Here is a 12,972-nt window from a genome sequence, read left to right on the forward strand (position 1 = left end):
GAACGACTAGGGAGGTGTGTGAACCTAGTCCTACCTGATCCCACTATACTCTTCTGAGGAACAGAAATCTAGTCATTGCTTCACTTATGCTTCCTACCTAATTGATGTATTCTGTACTTCCACCCGGAGGTTATCTTGTGAAGCGCACGATTAAAATCCCAAATGATCATCTTGCCTCTATCCCAATGTTCGATAAAAGTAAGTACTCACATACGTCAAGTATTCATTATCATTACCTCCAAGACCCAAGCCAAATACACCCAGTTCTGCCATAGTGCGAGGTTTCACTCTGTGGTTCGGCTACAACACGGTTAAGGGACTCGTGCTGCAGCCCCGGCATTACAAGAGAACTGGGTGCAATGCTACAAATCTTACTTCTTTGACTTTCAACGGTCTTCCACTCAGACTATGCTTGTTCAACACTTCAGCAGCCTTTTTCATGCTCTCTTCCATCTTGAACTCAACCACCCTACAAGACCAAAAGGAAATAAGTAAAAGGAGTCTTGAGACTTAGACACCCCACTAAATAATTTAAGGATACTTACGCGCATCCCTTTTGAAGAAGCCAGGACAAGTTAGATGAGCAAGGAGAAAGAAAAAGAAAAAACATAAGTATAAAGAACCAAGTACCAAATTTTAACTTAAATAAATGGGTTTTGGGTAGTTTCATATTTAATGCTCTCAAAGGAAAGTTGACCGAAGAAATACAAGGTCTTTCCTACCTTTCCTTACTAAAAGCTCGACTCCATAAAAATCTGATCACCTATGCATTATGAAGTTTCTGAAGTTGTGATTCAGACCTAAATTCAGGTTTCTCCAAGAAAACTCCACAAACTTTAGATCTGCGCCCCTCTGCAAGCAAATCCTTGTTCTCATTCCAAATCCATACCCCAGCAATACATTAAGCAAACTCATCATCCTAATTATGCTAAGCCAGTCTATTGCACTCAGAGTTTTAGGTCTGTTTCAAATCTAAAAAACTTGAAAGCTTGAAATAGGCAGTTTTGTTTACACTTTATGCTGGCACAAGGGCAACTTTTCAGAAACTTTCACACTGAACTTACACATTCAGCAAACAACTACAAGTAACATTTTCTAGAACAAGAACACCTGTTTAACGTTTTATCTCCACTGAAGTTCCATGCGTAATTCACACACAGCCAACTCCTCTGTTAACGAAGTCAGAAGCAATGCTGCTCTTGGGCTCTAATTTCCAAAATTGAGTATCCGAACAGGACACCAAAAACACCCACTGGAAAACCCATTGGGAAAACAGGGAACCCCATTTACACATTTCCCCCCCATTCCCCTCAAAGGTTGGTCAGTATCAATCATTGTCTACTGTAACATAACTACTTACTACCTTCCTGAATTCATTCGATTCCACACTACCATATAGTTACATTGGTCATGTAGTAAATCCACAGAAGAAATGCTCTCAAACACTTACCCTTGACTTTCCTTCAGCGTCCATTAAGAGCTCCACGTATGTTACCTCACCAACTACAAATCAGATTCCAGACGATACATATACCAAGGGAGAAAAGCCAAGAAAACAATGGGAATTTAGAACAGTCATCAACAACCTTGTATGGAGCCTCTGCCTTATAAGAAAGCCCAGAAACACTCCATGTGCTCTAAACCACCAAGCTAAGCATTACAGGTGTGCAGTAAAGGTAGGTAAAAAAAAAAAAAAAACTAGTTAACAGTATGTCCTTGGTTTGCCTCCCACCACAAGCAAGCTCTTTCCACAGACTTCCATGATATCTATTTCCTGTCTGGAGTACTCATTCATGACTAGAGGCAATCCAAATCTATGGGAAATAAGTCTGTAGGGTTAGATTTAGGGGGGAGGTCAGGAAGAACAGAGGAAAACAGTTCCATGGATGACACTTTAAATGGAAAGATAGGTGAAATTTTGGAATACATCAACTTAAGGATTAAAAGACCAAGATGATATTATAGATACATATGAATGTATCCTAAAAAATCCAAATAGACACCCAGTTCTAGCTTCGTATTTTACACCAGCAAACTGGATCTGATTGGTTTTCTACTAGAGATCTCAAAAACCTGAAGCCTCTGGCTTCCCTGCAATGAGCAGGTATTTGCTCCGACTGCTTCCCCCATCAATAACTCCCTAAAGATTGCAGGAAATTTAACTGCATCATTTTTCCAAATTTCATCTAAAAACAGCTATTTTCAATCTTGGAGATTTGATCTATACAAAGGGCAAAACTAGAATAAAATAGATTTCAAGAAGTTTAATCCACAGTTTTTCCTCAAGATTTGGATTGCCAGTTCATGACCACCAAAACCAGATTGTTTACCACCAAGAACACTACCAAAATGGCTGCTGAGTTTGAAGATGGCATACAGAAAATTTTAAAGATCTAGCTACTGTAGATTTTGCTACTACTTAGATCATGTAGTCTATGTTTAAACCAACAATTTCTATTCCTAGATAAATTCTAAACAAGGATCCGTTTAAACAGAGTTAAAGGGGTCCCCCTCGGTTTGAATGTCAAGGTTTATACATGCATCCAGACACGAGGGCAATCAACCCATTCCAAGAGGCCATCACAAGCAATTCACTTGAAATTTTTAATTAAAGATTGTTAAGGAGCATTTATTTTAAGTTTTGACACGACAATTAGGGTAACTCAGGTATCAAGGAAAAGGATACTAAAAACTTGGAAAAAGCGTTGTGACATGTTTCTGTTATTTTAATTGAATGCTCAACATCTGCATATATATGAGACCAAGAGAGCCAGGTAAATCAGAGCATTTTAACACCTAAGATGTTATTCTACCTCTGCTCTCCAGCCACTATTATAGAACAGATGAAAAATTACAGGCAAACGGTTCCAAAAGTAGATGGACTTGGCCAAAAAAAAAAAAATGTGCACCTGTTTGAATAATCAATTTTTAAATGGCCTTGTGTAAGTGACCAAGATCTAGGATTTAGTTAGCCCACGGATGGCTCATTAAGTTTAGGTGCCTCTGGTTTACAAATAACAAAATTACAATACACTGTGCTTAGCCACTTACAATCATTTTTTCTTAAAATGCCATTCATTTCAACAGCAGCAGCCATTAGGACTACCATCCCTGTGCTTTGACCAAACAGCAAAGTTGTGTCAGACAAAGACAAATCCCATGTTTATTACACAAAAACATAGTTCCCAATAGCCTTAGAGAAGAGGTTAATCACACTGCCCTACTGCCACCATTCAAATGCTAGTGCATTTGAAAAGTTACTCATCTGTGTCCATACAGACCTTCTGAGGTACAGCTGTGATTGCTATGTAGAAACCAAAAACGAATCTATCCAACCAAACTTTCTGCCATGACCATAACCATTTAAACTAAATCCATATTGAACAACTGACTTAAACAACTTTTTTTTTCCACCTGATTAAAAAAAAAACCACACCAGACTACCTGAAATGTTTCTCTATTCCATCCCAATGACATATCTGTGATGAAGCTTTAAGAAAAACTCCACCATCCTGCTTAAAAGAAAAAGTCTTAGAATGGAAGAAGCAATAAACAGTTTACATTTTAAAGTGAATTTCTTTTTCTAGTACAATTACTACATCCTCCTGAAGGGAGCCATATTTCAGCCTAAGAACCTTAACTTGGCACTGTTATCTAACAGCAATTGTTCTAAAGCTTAATAGGAACCTAATACTTTATTGGAGCAGCTGATAGCTTGTGTGCGAACTAACAAAGTAACTTTAAGGCAAAATTAAAGAACAGAAGTTGACCTACGTAATGGTGAATTAAAGACTTTTAAATTATAAATCCAATCTCACAGAGATCTACCCATACAATAATTGTGGTATTTGTTAAGCCCTGTGTCAAGCACCATTCTAAGCACTAAGGTACACAAGTTAATCGGGTTGCACAGTTCTTGTCCCACATGGAGCTCACAGTCTAAATTGGAGGGAGAACAGGTAATGAATCCTCATTTTACATTTGAGGAAACTGAGGCATAAAAATGTTAAGTGATTTCCCAAGGTGACAGTAAGCAGCTGACAAGAGCTGGGCTTAGAATCCAGGTCCTTTGACTTCCAGACCCATGCTCTTTCCACTAGGCCATGCTGCATCAATATAAAAAATGCTTCCTGAATTCCTCTCCCTCACCAAAGCTCTGGCCAGAGCTCAGAGCTCAGCAGAGTTTGAAATCTATTTGATCTATCTGCTAGGAACGACTAAAGGAACCAATCACAGGATTTGTGGGACTGCTCTATCATCTACTTATAAACCACCACCACCCCCAATTTAGAAGATGATTCTCCCCCTCTAAGACTGTAAGCTTGTGGACAGGGATCATGTCTGCTAATTGTTGCACTGTACTCTCCCAATAGTGCTCTGCACATAGTAAGAGCTCAATAAATACCATTGATTAAAACAGCAGTCACGGTGGCCAAAGGTATTTATTTTCAATAGATAAATTTAATCCCACAAATATTCAGCTGAGTGTTTCTCAGCAATGGGGCTCAAGTAGAAGCAAGGAAGACATTTTAAGATCAGTGATAAAGACCAGGGAAACCATAAAGATACACAGCGGTGGATTTTCGCACAGAGACCACCAAAACCCCACTGCAAAGGCTCATGAAGTTACTTAACAGCAAGTCACAAAATTTAGAGTTCTGAGGGGATTTTAACAGAACCAAATATGGAGAATACTGAGATCACAGATGGGCCAGAGGAAGCAACAAGTCCAATTCACACATCCAAACAGGGAGAGTATGCAAGTACTAGGAGCAAAACAGAAGGGTAGCTGTTTGGCAGTTGGTTCTTTACAGATAGTGTATTTAATTTTATGACTGCCTGCTTCCCCCATTATAGTTTAAGCCCTTCTGAGGACCATATCTCATGTGCTGTTATATATTTATTAACACTAATTATAGCCTAAGCTCTGTTTATGAGATCACAGTCCCCTGTCCCACAAGGGGTTCACAATCTATTATCCTGTTTTACAGCTGAGGAAACAACCCCAGAAGTGACTCAAACGTTGATCTCCTGACTCCCAGGCCCATGACCTTTCCATTGGGCCACATATTCATTTCTGGAATTTTTCTGTATCCTGTACCCAGTAGGAATGAGAGAAGAGGCAAATGATAAAATAGCACCAGGCAACACAAACATAAACGTAACAAGGAAAAGCCTTTTAGTGTTCATAATATGGCCAGAACTACGGGTCCCAAGATTGCCTTTTCAGCAACATACACCCTCATAGGTGAATTTCATCATCACTAGGTAGTCTTCTTCCAATACGAAGACAGAACAGGCACTTGATAAATACCGGTCTCACAAAAATGTGGTGTGAGTAAAATGAGATAATTGTCAAAGTGCCTTGGAAAAAGAGTGCCACAGAAACTCAATATATTGTGATTATTCCACACCATTTTTTTATTTTTTATCATGACTACATTGGTGCACTACTGCATTTGGTAAATCTCTCTCAAGCACAGAGTACAATTAAATAACGATGGCATTCAGAAACAAGGTGCATCCCTACCCAAGTTAGATTGGGAAACACTGCTGCTCCTGGTACTGGACATTGTTTAACAGAAGGGCTGCAATAAAAATCAAAGCACACTAGCTCCCCACCTGGCAAAAAATCTCCTGGTGACTGGGCCCCTGTGGATCTCCTACCACTATCTCATCCAGTGCCTCCCACTTTTCCAGAACTACTTTGACAGTTTCACAAAAACATAGACCCAAAGCCAGGTGATAAGGGAAACTATTTGTACAGTATTTAAGGTTTTGGACTGAATGCAGCTTGTGTGTCAATAAAGAGGCTTTGATCCCAGCCAGCTCCTGTCACCTTATCATCGGGCAAGGCTATTATCCCCTCTTGACAACTAGGACAAACATCTTTCTCCCATGGACGGGGGTTTGCTTTGCTTTCTACTGGCTAGCTGAAACTGGGAGAAGGGAAAAGAAAGGGAAGAGTGGTGGTATGGGCCATTTCAATGAACAGAATCCATATAACGTGGTGGATTTTTTTCCCCCTGGAAATAGTACAGCTCCTGAAGAGAAACAGAATATGCGCAGCAGGATTTAAATAAGGCAAAAGCGCATCATCTGTGTTGATCTAAATTTGTCCACTGGACCCCAGTTTCCCCATTGGCCAGAATTTGCAAGTATTTAAGCACTCGACTCACAATATTATTTTATGCCAGTTTCTGTTTACAAACAACACTCAAATGGATTATTAAATTTAAGTTGCCCATCACCCAACCTTATGCCACTCCGGCTTAATCCAAATTAGATGTGCTTCCTACCTCAAGAAAAGTATGCAGTACCTCTAAACAGCATATTCAGATTACTCAAATCTGAATTTCAATATGACCAAAATCGGCTTGGTAATCTAATTCTCGCAAGCCCTATGCAAAGTGTGCCACTCCTTTTCATCAGTATGGCTACCAGCAGCTGGAGACTATGAAATTTACCAAAAACTTCTCAAAATACAGCTTAACAAGTTCAGATACGGTGGAAGACATCTCAGAACCCAATTTAAAACAATCTCAGTTTAGCATGCTAGGTTTCCAAGATATTTTTAAAAGACTTTTTCTAGAATATTTTAAGTGCTGAAAGGTAACTAGGGAAATATAGTACCAGGTGATTAAAAAAAAAACCCAAACCATGTAGTGTGGCCATGTATATTAGCACTGACAGGTCAAAGGGCTCAAGAGAAATGATGTCAGGACTAGTAGTCATTTATTTAATCTTTTGAAGTATCAGGTGTATTTCTTTGACAATGGTACTTAGGAGGAACAGGAAAAGTTTTGTGCATTGTTAAATTACAAATGTTTTAAGGAAAGAGCAAAGTCATACTAACATGGTTTAATTTATAAAACAACAATTTATATAGGATACCGATATCTTAAAACGTTGCATCACACTACAGGGCAATTGTTAGTTTTATACCAGTTCAGAACTGAATGAACAGTTCAAGGGAGCAGAGATTTCAGACAGGAATTTTATAAGAAATCTGTAATTGTTACAGCTTGTAGCAACATTTAATGTCTGGTTATCACTTGGAAATAGGTCATTCGACCCTGGAGACATTACTTTTGCATAAAAATTCTCAAATGACCAAATGCACTTTTGTTCTCTCCAAGTTAAATCTGATCTTTAAATGCACTTTAGCATGCTGCAGTTGGCATCCAAAAAAGCCAACAGCTTTTGGAAATTGCACTATTGTAGCAACACAGTCTTCTAACTTGATAGTGTTGCTTGTCAAGTTCTTTTAGGATCTGTAGTCTTAAACTATGAATTCTCAATCAAAGGTGGTTCATAGCAATAAAGACAAGTATTTCAAGGAAATCAACTATATATTATCACTGAAGATTCATGGCATTCAAAGAAGAGGAGGGAAGCCTGATACAGAAATGAAACAGACTGCCTTTAATTAAGAATCATTTGGGAGATAAACATGTTAAGTGCTTGTTTATTTTTAAATGTCTACTTTGTATTCAGGTTTTTCCCTTGTAGAAGTCATACACTGAAAGTTGGCATATCATAAAAAACAAAACAAACACACATCCCTTTCTTATGAACCCTTTTAACCAACAGACAAGTATTGGTATCAACTGTACTTAAGCCAACTACTGTGAGCACTTAGCACCAGCAGCCCACCACCACTGATCATTTAACTCAACAGTGAATTCATTAACCAAGACAGGGGAGCTGTAAACAAAGACAACTTACGGTCCATTAAAAATTTTTAATTTACTGCACACCGGTAATCCTAAAATTTCACCACCAGAATACATACACTGAAATGACTGAATCGAGGCATCACTCTTCAGAGTGACATGCCAGGGGAATATGAGAACCAGTTTGGAGAGATCTGAGTAACTACCAGGCTCATATCTCCTTAACTTGAGAACTGTTGGAAAATGGCAAATTGAGGTGAACTGTTTCTACCTCCAGAAACTTCCCTGTTGCTACTAGCTTTAGATCTACCAAACTTAACTGCTGAATGGTAAAGCAGTATAATGGCCCCAATAAACCAGCATCCCAAAACTGGTTCACACACTCCTAAAAACATGAACTGAAGATTTAAACCTATAGGCTCTTACATACAGCAGTCCAACGATTACATTTTCAAAGCCACATTCCTGTTTCTTGGAACTATATAAAGGCAGTTCTCAACTTAAAGCGTTTCAAGCTATAACGAACGGCACTTACATGTCTATATTTACACCATTTCAGCTTAACACCACGTCAGCTTCAACATTACAACACCAGTCTCCCTTATGGCACTAGTTCTGGGGGCCCAGGAGTTGAGGGCACGCACGTAGCCATGGGAAAATAATTTTAAAACGTTACTGTGAGGGAGTGGGCGCATGTGCACACGGGGGGAGAAAGTGGGCAGTTACCTGATTGCCAGGCGGAGTCACCAGGGAGGGTCGACATCCATTTTACTTCTGATGAAGTAAAAATCGGTTACCCTATCGTGGAACCTCTCTGACAATATAAAGGCATTAATGTAGCTATTTTACTTACCTCTGCTTGTCTACACAGTTTTTGGGTAATTCTGGTAAAAAAAATATAGGGTGTTCAAGCTTGGCTTGGGGATCTTGCATTCATAATACTTCCTATGAGCAAACTGATTCTGTCTTAGAAAGCTTTAAGATGTAATTCTCAAGAACCAGTTGTGTCAGTCTAAGGACCGTCTATCACAAGAATTTGATTCAGCAAGTTCACACAAACTGAAGGGCATACATTTGGGGGGGGGGGGGGGGAGGATGCAAAGAATGACCGCCCCCCCCTCGAAATTTTAGGCTTGGTTTTGGGGACTGCTGCTTCAATACTAAACTTTGGATCTAGTAAGCAACCTGAAAGGCTCCCTCAGATAAATATGAAGACATTTCACTGCTGTCCTTGGATCATTCACAGAAATGACTTAGCTGATCAAGGGAGGAAAATCAAATCTCATGCCAAACATACTTTACGAGGCGGGATAGCACAAGTCTTAGAATGCCAATCAGTGCTTAAAGTGTGTAAATAGTGTGATAATCATATTACCTAGTGTGTCTTGCACATCAAGAAGAAAGTTGTGTCCTAGTGCTAAATCGAGGGATCATTCATGATAGTCTTTTAAAAGTATAGCAATTGAAGCTTTAATGTGGTTTTGCCAATCATGCTAATATGTTTCAATTACACTGTGCCAAATAGGATGCAACCAGACTGGCTTAGTTACAGATATTTGCATCTAGATGTGTGTGTGTGTGTGGGGGGGGGGAACAGTAATATTCCAAAAAAGCAGGTTCCAAGTTTGTCTACCCAACTCATTGTTCACACCTTTGTACTCTCCCAAGGCGCATTGTACAGTGCTCTGCACACAGTAAGGACTCAAATATGACTGACTGATTGCCTAGACTAGTAGAAGATCATCCCTCTATCTAGTTTAAAGCATTCTTTCCCTGGGACACAGCAATTGGTCAAGTTGAGGCACTATATTTCAAAAGCAGGCGGCTATATTTTGATGTAGCCAATCTCCATTCTACATAGAAATAAAGTTTAAATACATTGAATATTTTGTAATTTATAACCTAAGCCCAAATCCCAATTCCAGGACATTCAACTGCACCAGGATCAGCCCCAATGGTACTACCTGGCCCAACTGATTAAAAGGATTCAAACTTCAAGCACTAAATGGAGAGAATTCAAAATTTCCCTCGACACACAAAGGCTTCATTCAAAACATATGCGAAGCCTTATTAACCACATTTTATGCCAATAAAGTCATGTATAGTCCTACATGACCACACAAAAACTGCCCCATTTGACACCAATGGCATGAAACCGTCACGAAAGCCCCAAAATGGCTTTAATCTAAATCCTTTACAAAGGATGCAAACTACCCAGAACAGCCTTAACTGACAGAGTTTAAATTACATCCAAGGAATTAATCAGCGGAAGGATAACAGACCAACCTTTTACTTTGCTAATATACTACCAACACCATTACCTTTTTCTTTGACCAGATCTTTCAAAGACTGCCATTTCACATCAAACGGTATATTTGTGATGAAAGCTCTGTATCTCTTAGCAGGATTGGCATACGGCTCAAAGCGATTCCCCCGTTTCACATTTTTTTCCTTCCTTTTCTCATTTTGAGTTGATCGCTCGCCATCGCTGAAAAAAAAAATTTAAAAAAAAAACAGCTTATGAACCCAACTACTTTGAATAGCCCATTTTGAAAGGTGGGCTTACATTTCCATTCAAAGACATAGAATTGAAGAAAAATGACCCTGGTCTTGGTTTTAAGTCATAGCAAGGGATCCAAGAGGCAAAACTGATTTGCCAGCATGCACACCATGGCAACATGCACCCACCATATCACCCTCAGAAAATGAGGTACTTGACCTCATTTTTAAAATGAGATTTCTCCAAGGAGGGTGTGCTAAACACCAAGATTACAGAATGTTTCAAAAGAAAAAGGAACACCAAGAGCAGCAAACACTTTTCCCTCCAACCCCACCCTAAACAGCCTTCATTGTTTGTACACCAGACTAACAGAGAGTACACTCAGTTCTGTCACAATACATATTTCCACTACACATTTTGAAGAGTGCAACGACAGAAATAAGAAAAGTGTTCTCCTGACAACATGCACCTGTTTGGATAGAAAGTGTAATAATCAGACAAAGGGTGAGTACGAACAATGGAGGGTCATTACAGGAGGACTGACTGTACAAGTCAGACACCATTACAGCACAAGAGAAAATGAGAAGCAGCATGGCCTAGTGGAAAGAGCACAGGCCAGGAAGGCAGAGGACTTGGGCTCTAATCCCAGCTCTGCCGCTTGTCTGTTGTGGGACCTTGAGCGAGTCACTTCACTTCTCTGGGCTTCAGTTACCTCATCTGTAAAATGTGGATTAAGACATGGACTGTATCCAACCTGATTACCTTGTATCTACCCTAGTGCTTAGTAGAGCGCCTGGCAGATAGTAAGCATTTATATACCATGTTAAAAAGGACAGTGACTTCACAATTATCAGTGTTAAGTAGAGCAAGCACTCAAGATATCATTAATATAATTACGCTATTTGTCTAACACTGTGCTAGGCGCTGTACTAAGCAATGTGGTAGATACAAGATATTCAGGATGGAAAGAGCCCCTACCCTATGCGGGGCCCCCAGGTTAAGTAGAAGGAAGAACAAGGATCAAATCCTCATTTTACAGTTGAGAAAACTGAGGACCAGAAAAGTTAAGGGGCTTGCCCAAGGTCATACAGCAGGCAAGTGGAGGAGCTGGGACTAGAACCCAGGTCCTGATTCCCAGGTCTGTGCTCTTTCCACTAGACCGCGCTGCTTCTTGTCACAAAGGTTAGATACAGCTCTCCATGTTTTCAGAAGCAGTGTTGACAAATGTCACCTGAGGGACTACTGAAGCATTGACTCCCATTCCTTCAGAGCGCAGAAGAAAAGGAAAATACACTTCATAAGTATTCATGCTCTGGTCTATATTATGACATGAGAAGTCATTTGAGAGCTTGTGTACCACACAATAAGCCAAACACTGGTATCTGAGCCTTTTCTGTTGTGCAGAGCACTTGACTAATAATAATTGTGGTATTTTTTTAAGCGCTTACCGGGTGCCAGGCACTGTACCAAGTTCTGGGGTGGAGACAAAGTGGGTTGACACAGTCCCTGTCCCCCATGGAGCTCGCAGTCTCAATCCCCATTTTACAAAAGAGGGAACTGAGGCCCAGAGAGTTGAAGTGACTTGCCCAAGGTCACACAGCAGACAAGTGGTGGAGCTGGGATTAGAGCCCACGACCTTCTGACTCCAAGGCCGGTGCTCTGGCCACTACACCATGCTGCTTCCTATGGACTTGGTCCAGTACAATAAGAGTTGGTAGACGCAATCCCTGCCCACAAGGAGCTTCCAGTCTACAGGGGAAGAGACAGACATTAAAATGGGCTACGGCTGGATGAAAGTGAGAATAAGAACATTTACATAAGTACCAGGTGGCTGGGCTAGATGCTTAAGGGATACACAGACAAGTGCATAGTTGACACGGGGGGGGGGGGGGGGACAGTTAGGGGAAATAAGGTGTGATTTTAGAAGGGTTCTGAAAATGGGGAGAGTGGTAAACTGTCAGATATGAAGGGGGAGGGAGATACAGGCCCGAGGAACAACATGGACAAAGGGTTAGTAGTGATGGGATAGATGAGATCAAGGTATAATGAGTAGGTTGATGTTAGAAGAACGAAGTGAACAGGTTTGTAGGAGATCAGTGAGGTAAGGTAGGAGGGAGAGAGCTGACTCCTTTTAAGCCCATGTTTGATGCAGAAGTGGATGGACAACCACTGCAGGTTTGTGAGGAGGGGGAAGATATGGACCGAATATTTTTTTCAGAAAAATGATATAATAATAATGTTGTTTGTTAAGCGCTATGTGCCGAGCACTGTTCTAAGCACTGGGGTAGATACAGGGTAATCAGGTTGTCCCACGTGAGGCTCACAGTTAATCCCCATTTTACAGATGAGGTAACTGAGGCACAGAGAAGTTAAGTGACTTCCCCACAGTCACACAGCTGACAAGTGGCAGAGCCGGGATTCAAACTCATGACCTCTGACTCCCAAGCTCGGGCTCTTTCCACTGAGCCACGCTGCTTCTCTGCGCAGCAGAGTAAAGTATGGACTGTAGAGGGAAAAGACGGGAGGCAGGGAGATCGGTGAGGAGGTTGATGCAGCAGTCGAGATGCTTGGATCAGCAGGGCAGAGATTTGGAAGAGGAGGAAAAGGCGGATTCGAGACGTTGTGATGGTAGAACCCACAAGACTCCGTGATAGACTGAAAGAGAGAGATGAGTCAAGGGTAATGCCAAGGTTACAGGCTTGTGTGACTGGGAGGATAATAGTGCTATCTACAGTGAAAGGAAAGTCGGGGGAGGATGAGGTTTTGGTGGGAAGATGAAGAGTGTTTCGGACATAT

The 12,972-nt window shown here is 40.6% G+C and overlaps 1 protein-coding gene across 3 annotated transcripts in view; it reads right to left on the reverse strand.

The window, feature by feature from the left end:
• HNRNPM (heterogeneous nuclear ribonucleoprotein M) overlaps positions 1-12,972 on the reverse strand; it is a 37,597-nt gene that overhangs the window by 19,886 nt on the left and 4,739 nt on the right. For all 3 annotated transcript variants that reach the window (XM_029050288.2, XM_029050287.2, XM_029050286.2), the window contains exons 2-5: positions 9,998-10,164; positions 1,451-1,503; positions 546-553; positions 376-469 (exon numbers count right to left, since the gene is read on the reverse strand). In XM_029050288.2, coding sequence (XP_028906121.1) covers positions 376-469; positions 546-553; positions 1,451-1,503; positions 9,998-10,164 — 322 coding nt within the window. The remainder of the gene's footprint in view (positions 1-375; positions 470-545; positions 554-1,450; positions 1,504-9,997; positions 10,165-12,972) is intronic.

This window comes from Ornithorhynchus anatinus, chromosome X1 (genome assembly GCF_004115215.2).
Source record: "Ornithorhynchus anatinus isolate Pmale09 chromosome X1, mOrnAna1.pri.v4, whole genome shotgun sequence".
Taxonomy (NCBI): Eukaryota; Metazoa; Chordata; class Mammalia; order Monotremata; family Ornithorhynchidae; genus Ornithorhynchus; species Ornithorhynchus anatinus.